The sequence below is a fragment of the Rhinolophus sinicus genome, chromosome 13 (genome assembly GCF_057876585.1).
Source record: "Rhinolophus sinicus isolate RSI-liver-muscle chromosome 13, RSI-T2T, whole genome shotgun sequence".
NCBI lineage: Eukaryota > Metazoa > Chordata > Mammalia > Chiroptera > Rhinolophidae > Rhinolophus > Rhinolophus sinicus.
In genome coordinates, this window is record NC_142513.1 from 38,261,664 (window position 1) to 38,275,427 (window position 13,764).

The following is a 13,764-nucleotide window of genomic DNA, read 5'->3' on the forward strand; positions in this document are numbered from 1 at the left end:
ATGTGTCATTTGGATTAGATGATCAAAAAGCTTGGGTTAAATCTCCTTGGGAGAACCAGAGTCCCTCCTTTCCACCTGCACTGCCGTCAGCAGCTACTTTCTGCCAGATTGCTCTAACTGCCCTCTGACCTCAGCTGAACCCTTTGATGTCTCCAGAGCCCTTTTGCTTGTCTTTAGGTGATCCCCTTTAGAACTCCCCATAACAGCTATTCTAAATCTTTACTTAGTATGCCCTTAAACTGCTGATCTACTCCTGGCTTAAACTTCACAGAGAAAGTAGAGCCTGTTAAGCACATCTTTTAGGAGTTTATCTTCCTTCCTCCTCTAAACTGTTACCTTCTCTCTTCCTATTTTAGAGGAAGAAAAGATAGATATATATACTTTTTTAAGACTAACGTCCCCCTCTGTGCCCTGGATCTCCTCAGTCTCTTTAGAGTTCTGACTCTTAATTATGAGTGGTTATGAGTTTCCTCTGGAGCCAAATTGCAAGAGTTCAAATCTCAGTTCCACTACTAGTTTTCTGTGTGACCCTGATCACGTTACTTAATTTTTCTATACCTAAATTTCCGCATCTGTAAGATGCAAATAATACTAGTAGCTATCTCGTAGAATTTTTGTGATTTAGAAGTGTCTGACAATGGTAGGTATTCAGTATTATTAGGTTTTTGTTTTCTTTTTCTTTTGTTGTATTTTGGCTTCCTTTCTCTTGTTCCCTCAAGCTTTGAAACTTCTGGTATGTTCAGCATTTCCCCAGTCAGACAGCGTCCATGATTAACACTCAATCTTCCCTTTCCCTTCACCACTAACAATTCTATGTCTTCTGTCTTTACTTCCTCAATTCCCCCTGTATCCTCAGCCCATTACCCTGGACTTCTGCCTCATTCCTTTAATCTCCTGAAATGCTCAGAGACCTAATTGCCAAGCCCAGTGGTCTGTTTTCAGTCATTATTAGACATTGCAGTTTTTGGTATTGATGACTTCCTTCCTCAAAACACTCCCTTGGCTTCTAGGATGCTGTTTTCTCCCTTTTTACTTTTTCTTCTTAGTTTTCCTGTCATTTCTTAGTCCCTTTGACTTGTTTCTCTTTTGCTACTTAATGTCGGTGCCTCCATGATAGTTAGTGCAAAATATCTATTAATCCACGCTCTTAGTTCCAGTTGAAATCTCCACCTAGATGTCTTGCACATTGTTCAAAATTAACATGTCAGACTGTATCCATCTCCCCCTTCTGTTTATATACCACAGTATAGTCACCAGTTTAAGGATTTCTGGGTCTTCTCTGATACTACTTCTTTTTTTCACTCAGTTATATTGGTTCTACTTTGAAATGTCCTTGGATTTGTTTTTTTGTTTTCAACTTCGTGTAGTTTAGAGCTTTCTCCTCTGGATATTTTTAGTTGCTTCAAAAGTGGTCTTCCTGTTTCCATTGTCTTTGCCAGTTTCTGCCTCACACTCTTCAGAGTTGATTTCCTCAAGCAGAAGCATCTCCCCATCAGAAAACTCCACAGACCTTATTTCTGATAGAAAAAGCCCAAACTTCTCCTTACCGAGGCTTTTAAGGTGCCTATAACTTACAGCTAGATTGGCTGAAATTCGTTGCATTGTAATTACAGAGTACACATTTCCTTTCTGTTTTCAATTACTGGCAGATGATTAATTTGATTAACTTTCAAGTCAGAGTTTAAAATGTTTGAGACATATCACTAATTGTTGAGAGATACCATTCAAATATTGATTGATTGGATATAAGGCTTCAAATATCACCTTCGTGCTTTTTAAAGATTTGGGCAAGTGTGACTTGCAGATCAACATTATGGACTTGGAAGTTAGAGGAATTGGGGTCTGTTTCTAGTTATTCACTATTTTTGTTACTTTGAACATTTTATTCATCTCTGTTCAAAAAAGCAAAATAAAGATTTTTAACTTGCTGAGCATAGATGAACAGTGAAGATCAGAACAATACTACTCTTAAAGCAGTAAAAGAAGATTTAAGAAAAGTGCTTTTTAAAAGTAGGAAAAGTGATACGATTGTGAAGCTTCTGAGGTAATTTTCTAGTCTTAATTTTCTGTATCTACCACTTTGTTATTTTAGAATGAAATGTTCATTTATCAATAGAATGTAGATTGGATTAGATAGGATTGAAGTGGATTATGATTAGATGTGGATCAGATTAGATGACATTGAATTGTATTAGAGCTCTTTTAATTAATATGATTAAATGGCCCGATTACCTTAATAAGTACCGTGCTTCCCCGAATATAAGACCTAGCCAGACCATCAGCTCTAATGTGTCTTTTGGAGCAAAAATTAATGTAAGACCTGGTATTTATGTTATGTTATATTACATTATATTATACCCGGTCTTATATTAAAATAAGACCAGGTCTTATATTAATTTTTGCTCCAAAAGACGCATTAGAGCTGATAGTCGGGCTAGGTCTTATTTTTGGGGAAACACAGTAAATGCTGGGATGTTAGTGTATTTTAACCCCCAGAATTCTTACATATATTTTTAAGTAACAGCTTTATTGAGATAAAATTCATATACCATAAAGTACAATTCACTGGTGTTCAGTATATTTACAGAGTTGTGCATCCATCACTACTGTCAAATTCTAGAACTTTTATCACTCTAAAAAGAAACCTCATACCCATTAGTAATCACTCCCTGTTCCTCTCTTCCCTAATCTCCTTTCTGTCTATGAATTTGTCATAGAAATAGAATTCGAACATTTCATAGAAATAGAATCATGCAATGTGACCTTTTATGTCTGCTTTCTTTCACTTAGAATAATGTGTTCAAGTTTCATCCATGTTGTAATATGTATCAGCATGTATCGTTTTTGAGGCTGAATAATATTAAATTGTATGTATATACCACATTTTTTTATTCATTTATCAGTTGATAGACATTTGGATTCTTTGTTCTTTTGGGCTATTATGTATAATGCTGCTATGAACATTTGTATGTAAATTTTTGTATGGTCATATGTTTTTATTTGTGTATATATCCAGGAGAGTGACATTGCTACGTGTTAACTGCATGTTTAACTTTTTGAGTAATTGCCAGACTATTTCATGAAGCAGTGACACTAAACAATTCTATCGGCGGTATATAAGGGTTCCAGTTTCTCACCAACCTTCATTGCTGTTGTCTTTTTTGTTATCGTCATCTAGTGGGTGTGAAGTAGTGTCTCACGGTGGATTTGATATGCACTGTCCTATGACTAATGGTGTTGAACTTTTTGCCCAAGAGTTTAGTGACCATTTTTATATCTTTGAAGAAATGTCTGTTCAAATCCTTTACCCATTTTAAAATCAGGTTATTTGTCTTTTTTGTTGTTGTTGAGTTATAAGGGTTCTTTATATATTCTGGATACAAGCTCCTTATTGGATACATGATTTGCCAGTATTTTCTCCCAGTGTATGGGTTATCTTTTCATCTTACAAGTATTTTTATTTTTTAATCAAATTACTTGATATTAATTTTGGGTATAATATTTTTGCATCGTTTAGTGTTTATATTTTATTAAGTTTAAATTCTTACTTTAGAAAAGCTAACATGCACCAAAGTAGTTAATGAAAGCATACAAAAATTATGGATATAGTAAAGTTAATGTAAATAGCACATTCCTTAAAGAAGATAAAAAGATTAAAAACTGGTTTTAGAGCTTTTGCTTTGAAGATCTTGGGTCACTTAAAAAAAAAAAAAGATCTGTATAACTGCTTCTTCATCTCAGAGTAGCAAATATAACATGGTAAAAAGGTTTGTTTTTCTGGTCAGTATAATCCCAAATTACGATATCTTTGTTGCAGTAGTAAACATTTTCATATTCTTTTCTTAAAATTGAGATATAATTGACATATAACATTGTGTAATTTTATGGTGCATAAGGTGTTGATTTGATGCATTAATATATTACAGTTATGATTACCATCTCAGCATTAACTGACACCTCTGTCTCATAATTTGTTTTTGTGGTATGAACAATTAAGATCTAGTCTCTTAGCAATCTTATTATAATCTTAATTTAAAACTTGGAGATTTTATAAGTGAAATTTTAAAGGCATGTGACTAATCTGTTGCTGAATATTAATTGTATAATTTTGAAATGTGAGTAGAACAAAGACCTTTTAATTCTTCTTTTATTAACAAAAGATATGCCGTAGGAATGGAATTTTTTTCAACCTAGCCACTCTGACCACCTGTTATGCATTATGAAAAGAATTTTGGATATTATTAATACCCAGACTGGGGAGAGGACTACCCCCCGTCATGGCTCTCAGCAAACTCTATAAGAAGAAAACATTCCAGCACCTCAGGAAGTACCTTTTTCACGTTTTAGGGTAGGAGGGCCTGCACAGATGACTCTTTCCTTACTCCCACATAATAGTGAATAATGGCTTATATATGCTATCTTGTAAAACTTCAATGACTGAAATTAGTGATTGTAGCTCAGATTTTCCAGTTTCCCTGTTGGACTTGATAAGTATACCTTAAAAAATTTAAATGTATGTCAGTGTACCATGTTTCCCCAAAAATAAGAGATAGCTGGACAATCAGCTCTAATGAATCTTTTGGAGCAAAGATTAATATAAGACCCGGTCTTATTTTACTGTAAGACCGGGTCTTATATTAATTTTTGCTCCAAAAGACGCATTAGAGCTGATAGTCCAGCTAGGTCTTATTTTCGGGGGAAACACAGTGTCGTGCGGGGGACCCTGCTCGCTGCGCCATTTGTCGTGCGCGGAGGCCTTCTCGCTGCGCCATCTTTCAGGCGGGGTGGCCTGCGGGGTCTCTGCTCCCGCTCCCCACACAAGAACGCAGGATATGGTGAGGCTGAAAAGGAACACCCATGGAGCCATAGGTAGGGGAGTCATACCACCACGGTCTCACTGGAGGCTGGGCCCACCGGACGCGTGACCTGCCGTCCGCCTTTCCGCCAACCGACCGACCGAGGACTCTCCACTCTCTCTCCTCTCCTCTTCCGCTCTCCTCAGCCCTCCTCTTCCGCTCTCTTCGGCAATCCTTCGTAGCCGCAGCAGTTATACCAGCGGCCAATTGCCTAACCGGCCACAGCCGACGGCCAATCAGCCACAGCCGACGGCCATTCACCACCTGAGCCAGCACCCTTCCACGTGAGGCCGAGAGCCTGTAAACTACTCTCTGGGGCTCTGTCCCCACACACAGTATAACCAGAAGTTATGTAGTGTTTTATATTTGGCATGATAAAAATTATAAGCCTCTTTCTGATTTTCTTATTATAGGCTTCAGGAGTGCAAGTTGCTGATGAAGTATGTCGCATCTTTTATGACATGAAAGTTCGGAAGTGTTCCACACCAGAAGAAATCAAGAAAAGAAAGAAGGCTGTCATTTTTTGTCTCAGTGCAGACAAGAAGTGCATCATTGTAGAAGAAGGCAAAGAGATCTTGGTTGGAGATGTTGGTGTGACTATAACCGACCCTTTCAAGCATTTTGTGGGCATGCTTCCTGAGAAAGATTGTCGCTATGCTTTGTATGATGCAAGCTTTGAAACCAAGGAATCCAGAAAAGAGGAGTTGATGTTTTTTTTGTGGTGAGAGCATTGATAGAAATATTGAGTCTCTGTAAAACTCAGAGTTAATATCAGTGTTAGTTTAGCACTTGGACAACCAGTTTCTGGGGCCAAAGTAATTTTCAGTCAAGCTATATGCAGTCATTTCCATTAACTTTTAAAGTCTTAGCTGGATTGATGTTTGTGGGATCAAAACTAAATTTTAACTACTCTACTTGAAAGAAAATGACTTGCAACGGTTGATTATTTTTGGTGGTGGGAGGGGCACGGGATAGATTACTATGCATTCTTTGAACTCCTTATATGCTGAAATTTCTCTTAAAATTCTTCCTAGAATACTGAGAAGAAAGTTTATCTCATCAAAATCCTTCTCCAACATGCAATGCTAGGAACCAGACTCTCACTTTTTTAAACACTGATCCTTTACTTGTGCCTCTGTGGTTTGCTGCTTTTGAAGTTATCATTGCCTTCAACTGTAATTTGCTCTACATTCACACTGTCCATTAGTATAGCCACTGACCACTGTGGCTAATTTAAAAGTACTAAAATTAAATAAAATTTAAAATTTATTTTCTTAGTTGAATAGCCACGTTTCAAATGCTCGGTAGCCACATGTGACTAGTGGCTACTTTATTGGGTAGCACAGATATAGAACATTTCCATCATTACAGAAAGCTCCATTGGACAGTGTTGCTCTAAATAGTGAAAAAGTGTCATAAAATGATTTACGTGACCTTTTTCTTGAAAGGCTTTTTAAATGAGCTCTTCTTGTCCTTTCAAGTAAGTTAATATTTGAGATTAAGCTTGAGTTAAAAGCTACACCTGTATACCTCATTTAATTGTATTATACTACATTCCTTGAGATGAAATTCTTACCTAGTGAGAATATTTCTAGTTTCCAAGGGGAAGGAGGAGTGGTAACAGCCTCTAATTTGGGGGGAGTGAGGGTCCTCTTGGTACTTTGGCCTGAGCCAGGGCAAGGCAAGGGGGTGGCTGGGGGTGGGCTTAGCTCTTAGCTGTGTGTCAGGAACATCTTGAGATGTGGGGCTAGGAATTCTGGTTTAAAGGAATGTAACTAGATCACACCTTAGTTCCATTTCAGCAAGCCTTTATTGCACTTGACTAAATCAAGATACTGTGAGGACTCTATATGAGGTCTGGATGCATGTATTAGGGCAGCTTACTGTTCTGCAAGCCTGGCAGCCACGTACGTACATACATACATACATACATACAGATAGTAGTTAATGAGACAAAAGGAGCACATTCCTGATTTGAATGAAGGTGCATTCATTAAACTTATTTCTACTACATACTGGGTATTGTGTTAGGGCATGGGAAAACAGCTGTGAATAAAACAGGTAAAGTCTGCCCTTCTGGGATTTACAGCTATGTGGCAGATGTGGTAGCTAAATAATGGTTTTGACTTTTAAATTGGTGAATATTTTCTTCATTTTCCCTAATATTTTCCCCTGGTTTTTACACAGTTTTATTCACTATGAAAATGATCTTCATTAAAAAAACATTTGGAAAATAAAAGTAGAAAGGAGAAAAGAAAATTCCGTGTTAGTGCAGTGTTTCATTTTGCACCACTGCTTTTTGAAAGAAAAAGTAAAACCTTTGGGAGTTTTCTGTAACCGGCTCTGTTTAGGGTCCAGGGAACAGCTCCTGAAGTGTTTTAAAAATCTGGTTGGAATAAAATCAGAGCAGCAAGTGCCTTTTCCTGTCCATGACCTATTTTACATAAGAAAAGTACCCACTTAACGTTGTGGCTCAAGCATCTCCCAGACCTGAGAAGGTTGTTATGGCTTGCCTCCCTCCTTGGACCTTAGAGTGGGAAGAATAAGCATCTGAGAGACATAGAGACTGCCCTTTTCCTGGTTCTCAAGAATAGAATCTTTGCCTGCTGTGGGAGGAGTAGACTAGGTGAGGTCCCTGCCCGCCCATGGTGTTAATGACTGGAACATCCTGGAAATACAGCAGTGAAATGGAATCCTTAAGTGCTTAAAAGTATTTAACTACACTCCATTTACCCTTTGGTATCTTGGTACCGTGTGTTTCCCCGAAAATAAGACCTAGCCGGACCATCAGCTCTAATGCGTCTTTTGGAGCAAAAATTAATATAAGACCCGATATTATATTATATTTATTATATTATATTATATTATATTATATTATATTATATTATATTATATTATATTATATTATATTATATTATATTATATTATATCAGTTATATCATATCATATATTATATTAAGACCAGGTCTTATATTAATTTTTGCTCCAAAAGACACATTTTAGAGGTGATGGTCCGGGTAGGTCTTATTTTCGGGGAAACCCGGTAGTGTGTGGTGGATATGGGCCTGTGGTTGGGTGGAAGGTATAGTGGGAAATGAGGCATTCATAGATAAACAGTGTGAATAGAATGGGATTGTTCGGTCTGTTATTAATATTGCTGGTGAAGAAAGTAGTGAAGCATATGCTATGCTTCCAGCCTTCATTCAGGATAGGTGGGGGCAGCACAAAAATTTTGTAAATACAAGATAATAGTAGTATTGACAATTAAGACATAATTATTGTTGAATTGCCATTAAGCTTCTGACATGTTTTATTATGTTAGACTAAGATGGAAAACAAGTACTCATTTGGTTAGAATTTGCTATTGGAATAGACAAATGAAAGGATTGGGGAGGGTTAAGGGGACTTTTACTTTATTTGTAACATATTCTTTTTAAGAAAACAAAGCAAAAATGATTAAATTGCTAGCATTTCTTAATTTGGATTGGCAGAGACTTGATTTACATATTATTCTCTGTACTTTTCTGTATTTTGAAACTTTTTCCAACCATAAAGTGTTAAAAACCTTATATAAGCATGGTTGTTTATATAAGCCTGAACTCCTCAAGCCTTCATTGATAAATTTTAAAAAACAGTTTTTATTTTAAATGGGACAAATTGGGTAATACAGTGAATTATTCAGTGTTGGTTCTTTTATTCTGGCCCCATTAATCTGAATTTTAAACAGCAGTTCTCTACTTTTTTTCCACTTGGTGTGCCTGAGCCATTCTGTGAATGCCCATCCATACAGTTACTACCCAAAGAGGTTGAGACAGAAAACTTGTGTAGAGATTCTGAGGACACCCGGCCACCACCACCACCACCAATCACTGATGCAAATGTTTAACACGATGTAAATTGTACTTTCTCTAAACCAGTTTTTTCATTTTTGGCATCTCTTTATCCAGGGCACCAGAGCTAGCACCTCTGAAAAGTAAAATGATCTATGCGAGCTCCAAGGATGCAATCAAAAAGAAATTTCAAGGTATGGTCTAGATTTACTTCCAAATATTTAGAGGTGTGGTGAGCCCCTGGAATGGGGGCTACATCTTTTCTAAGAAGCACCGATTTTCTCTGGAGAGCCTTGGCCACAAAGAAGGGAAGCACTGCTGCTTTTGAGAAAAAGCCCAGAAGTTTGAAGCCAGTTTTCAGTGTGTCCTCTGCCTTTTGCTAATCACTCTGGGTCTGCATGGCTCATATTTAATAACCTGTTCTCTCAACATTGTGTGCCGATCACTTGTTCAAGCTGGTTTTCAACCAGTCTGAGATGCCGCCAAGGTTCTCACATAGCAGGTGGAGACTAATTGGTTTACACTGGTCATACTAAGTAATACATTTGCTCTTGCCTTTGAATGTAGTTGACATAACAAAGTTGAAAAAGGAAATGTTGATAAATGGGAAAGGATACTTTTATCTTTAGCTTTACTTTGGAATGGTATGATTTTAGGTAATTGACTCATCTGTATCCAAAGGAAGTGCCCTCACTCCTTGAGCTGGCCAGTTATGTGTGACTTGCCCACTGGGTGATTGGGATCCTGCTGAGATGGCCTGACCATACTGACTGTCTCCAGCCAGGAGGAAGTGTTGGTATGATGGGAAGAGCATGGGGCAAGTGCCCAAAGGCCTGCACTGAGGGCTAAGCTTGTCATCTGACTGCTGTGTGACCTTGACCAAAACCACTTAACCTCCTTGGGCCTTGATTCTCTCAGCTGTAGAATGAGAGATCGTCTAGATTGTGTGAGCTCAGTCTCAGAGGTTGCCCTACCTCCCTCCTGCCATCGCCAGTCCCAAACAGCTGGGCGAGCCAAAGTCACAAGGGCTTGGCCCAGTGTGGCTTTTGTTTGTTTTACTGTGATTTTTACATTCTTGTAGCTGAACAGGTTTGCCCTAGCTTACTTTACTTTCCTGAAAACTGCTGCTGAGTAGTTCATCAGTAGTTTTAGGTAATTGACTCATCTGTATCCAAAGGAAGTGGCCTCATCAGGTTCTACATGTGTTTGGGTTGATGTTGGGCCACCCCCGGAAGTATGTTCATCGGTCGGTTAACTGATGTTTTAACATGACTCCTTAGCCTCAGTACTTCCAGAACGCAATTGAAAGAGATTCAGAGTGGATTCCTCACACATCTGATCTGGTAATATTCAAGACAGCCACTTGGTCACCTTTTTCCTAGTAAAACCGTCACTGGCTTTTTCCAATCAGTCCTAAGTGGTCCAAAAGCTGACCTGTTATGCTTTCAGCAGCTTAAGAAACGGTCTTAAAATTATGGAAAATCAGAAACAATGCAGCTATTTAGAAGATTGCTATTTACAGAAAAGCTACTGTGTATAGTTCTATAATTGAGCTCATTCTGCAGTGTGGTGACTAATTTTTCAGAGAAAGCAATCAGTAAAACATTTTACATAGTTTTCACTGTGATAGATTCCTTAAATGTTGTAGTATAATGCCACTGGAGAGCTGTTTTGTAGAACAAAAGAGATGTCATTTCTAAGTACTCTTACTGTTCAGTACAGTTGACAAAATCAACTGCAGTCAAAACATTAAATTCATATTTTTACTTACGTTTTACAAACCAAGAAAAAACATTACTATACTTGCTTTTTAACTTCTTATTGAACTACATATCTATAGAATAGTACACATCATGAATTATTGTAGAACTCAATGAATTTTCACAAACTGAACTTAATGGTTGTTTCTTGATGTAATGACCAGTACCCCAGAAGTCTCACTTGTGCCTCTTCTCGTCACACCACTTCCTTTGACTCCTCCACAGGGTAACTGATACGCTGGCTTCTAACAGCGTAAAGTAGCTTTGGCTGATTTTGTACTAGTGGAATCCTCCAGAATGTATGCTTTTATGTCTGGCTTCTTTCAGTAAACATGTTTGTTAGTTATTCACTTTGATGCATGTAATAACAGATTATTGATTCTTATTGTGTAGTATTTTGTTGTTTGTTAATACCACAGCTTTTCTATCCACATTAGAACTGATCTTTTAAAGCAGCTTGATCTCTTAGAAATAGCTAAACTACTACAATAATTCTAAATAAAATTATTGTTTTTCCTTCCTAGGCATAAAACATGAATGTCAAGCAAATGGGCCGGAAGACCTCAATCGGGCCTGCATTGCTGAAAAGCTAGGTGGATCCTTAATTGTAGCTTTTGAAGGATGCCCTGTGTAGATCATCATTCAGTGCCACAGATCGGAAGCTTCCATGTTTCATGTTATTCTCTTGCTATATAAGTAAAGCAAATATATTTAGGCCAGGGTCTCACTGAGGGCGAGCTGTCTTGTCTGCTGTTAGAGTAAACTAAATAGTCTATAAACATGTGCTAACAGCCCTAAATAAATCTAAAATCTAAAGTTTTATTGGTGTGAAATTAAATTCTTATTGGCCAAATGCCTATTTTGATGAGTTAGCTTGTAAAGATTTTTGCTAAGCTCATAATTTTTAATAATGCAGATCACAAAACAGTACAAGGTCACATGAAGAGAATTATTGCAGCCTTGTTAATCTCAGCAATTACTTTGTTTCTTTAGCTTAGAGAATTGGCCATACCTGGTTATAATTTTGGCCCAAATTCTTTATTCTTTCTTGAGCTAAACTGAATAATGGAAAATAATTCTCACAACCTGTAATAACACTAATATACTAACTACAGTAAGATTAAGTCAGGCAGTCTTTTAATTCTACCAGATGTGTAATGGAGACTGTCTCAGAATTTTGTACACTTACAATCAGCGCTGATCTTGCAAAGCACTATTTCAAGCACGTAGTTGGAATACAGGAAGCAACTCCGTACATCTGCGGTAAGCTCTCCTCTTACGAGTTGGGAAACTGTTCTAAGAGTGACCTTGCATCTTGTGAATAATGGTGTGTCCTTAGGAAAACGTGCAATATCTTGTAACAACCAATTATAATGCAAATTAGGGCTCATTGTAATACGCTTTGTTCATGAAAATGATGAAATGGTATATTGATAAGCTGGGACACCGGTGAAATCTGTCTCCTTCAGAACTTGTTGCTTCTGGTACATAAGGTGTGGAAGAACATTAGATATGTTTATTCTGGGGCCTGGGAGAACTTCTTTATCTCCTGGAGCAGTTTGTCAACTGTATGTGAAATTGGGAGCAGGTATGACAAGTGATGACACCCACAGGAAAGCCACTACCTGATGACACTTGGAAGTGATTGTCTTAACATCACAGGCATAACACTTTGAACAATACAGAGATGCACAAACAGTTGAACTTAGAAGTAGCTGTGTTGGCTTTATGTAATAAATGAAGCATTTTTAACTTATCTCTTGTGTAATTATTCGCATTTGAATTGGGGATAAAGAGGTTTGTCTAACGTATATATGGGGCGTGGCGGTTTGGGTATTTTGGTCATTTAGAATTAGGTCACAACTCCCTCTTATTGAATGAGAAAGTTGGTGTAAAAGTTGGGAATCTTTTTTATTCCAAATATTTATCCAAATACCAGGCTTTTATCACCTCTGATACATTTGGGAGGCAAAAAAAAGGGGGCTTCTTTCAAAATTGTCTAGAAAACAGTGCTTGCTGGCTACTAGTTCACTGATAAGCTGCTCGACATTCTTTCACCCTGTTTTGCTATCTGTAGCGCTTCTAGTGACTGTATATTAATAGGCCTCCTGAGTCACTGCAGGCCCAAAGCTTCCTGACTCAAGAATCAGCCAGGTAGATAGAGCCACCAGGTATTTGGTCAAGGAATTTTAGGAGAAAGTTTTTTCTGTGGTTTCAGCTTGACATGTGGTACGACTTGTTTAACCACCATTCCATGTAGGTGTGCTTCTGTGTGTTTGTGTGTGGTGGGGCTGGGGGAGGGGAGCAGTGCATGCTATGGGAAGGTTTTAGGCAGTGCACAGGAATGTAATATGTGAACATCTCCCGACAGTAACTCTTATTCCAGAAATTGGGAAGATGTTAATAGTTACTTCTACCTCTGCCTAGGGGAACTATTGAGCGAGTCTTACTGAATTCCTGAGAGCGGCCCAAGAATCCTGCTATCAAACTCCAGGTAATTCTGATGCAGAGTTATAGTTTGAGACCTCAGCTAACATTAGGTTAGTAATGAAACTGCAGGTATATTCTGTTTTCAGCAAACACATTTACGTTTTTACAAGTGTTAACAAATTACAAAAATGTGTTTGTGGAAAGCTAATTTAGAGTTCTCCTATTGTTTACCCTGAGAAAGAAGCAGATGAAGCCACTGCTAATAGAAACTCAGAACTTGACTGAAGTTTCTTATTTCAGGGAATAATCGGAGAAAACAGTGAACATAGTGGCTCGAATAATAGAATTAGACTTAGTCGAGTTGTTTCCTTTTTGCAGAACTGCCAAGTGTTGGCTGGTCCACACACAGAAGTGCTACTTCTGCCTCTTAATTGGTTCGTTGTTCCTTGGACTATCAGAGATTGGCTGTGCCCAAGGACACATTACTTGCTCATGATTTGGGGCATTTCTGAAATACGGTTACAGTCTCCAGACTGAGCTCCAGCTGAGGTTGCAGCTGGAAGAAGAGCCATTAATTGCATTGTGGCTGGAAGAGGGGAAGTTCCACGAGCCAGGCTTACGGTGGAAGTTTGTGTAACTTGAGCTGTATTTGGCTGGCCAGGGCTTTCCTTGGGCTCTGCCCAGTCCCAGGACAGTAGCCCGCCCAGAGAGGTCAAGTAACTTGCCTAGGTCACAACTCATGAGCAACAGAACCAGGAGAACTCAGGTCTCTTGTTTTCTGGTTTTAAGTTCTTCCCCTTGCACCGCTGGAGTCTTTCATTTCTAACACCTGGAATTCTAAGGTTAGATCTTATTCAGTGCTAGGGATAAAACTAGAACTGGGAAGGA

The 13,764-nt window shown here is 38.2% G+C and overlaps 1 protein-coding gene across 2 annotated transcripts in view; it reads left to right on the top strand.

Moving 5' to 3' along the window:
• DSTN (destrin, actin depolymerizing factor) overlaps positions 1-12,202 on the top strand; it is a 31,914-nt gene extending 19,712 nt beyond the window's left edge. For both annotated transcript variants that reach the window (XM_019756642.2, XM_074317746.2), the window contains exons 2-4: positions 5,270-5,577; positions 8,804-8,880; positions 10,971-12,202. In XM_019756642.2, coding sequence (XP_019612201.1) covers positions 5,270-5,577; positions 8,804-8,880; positions 10,971-11,080 — 495 coding nt within the window. In that variant the 3' untranslated portion in view covers positions 11,081-12,202. The remainder of the gene's footprint in view (positions 1-5,269; positions 5,578-8,803; positions 8,881-10,970) is intronic.
• Positions 12,203-13,764: the final 1,562 nt, after the last annotated feature.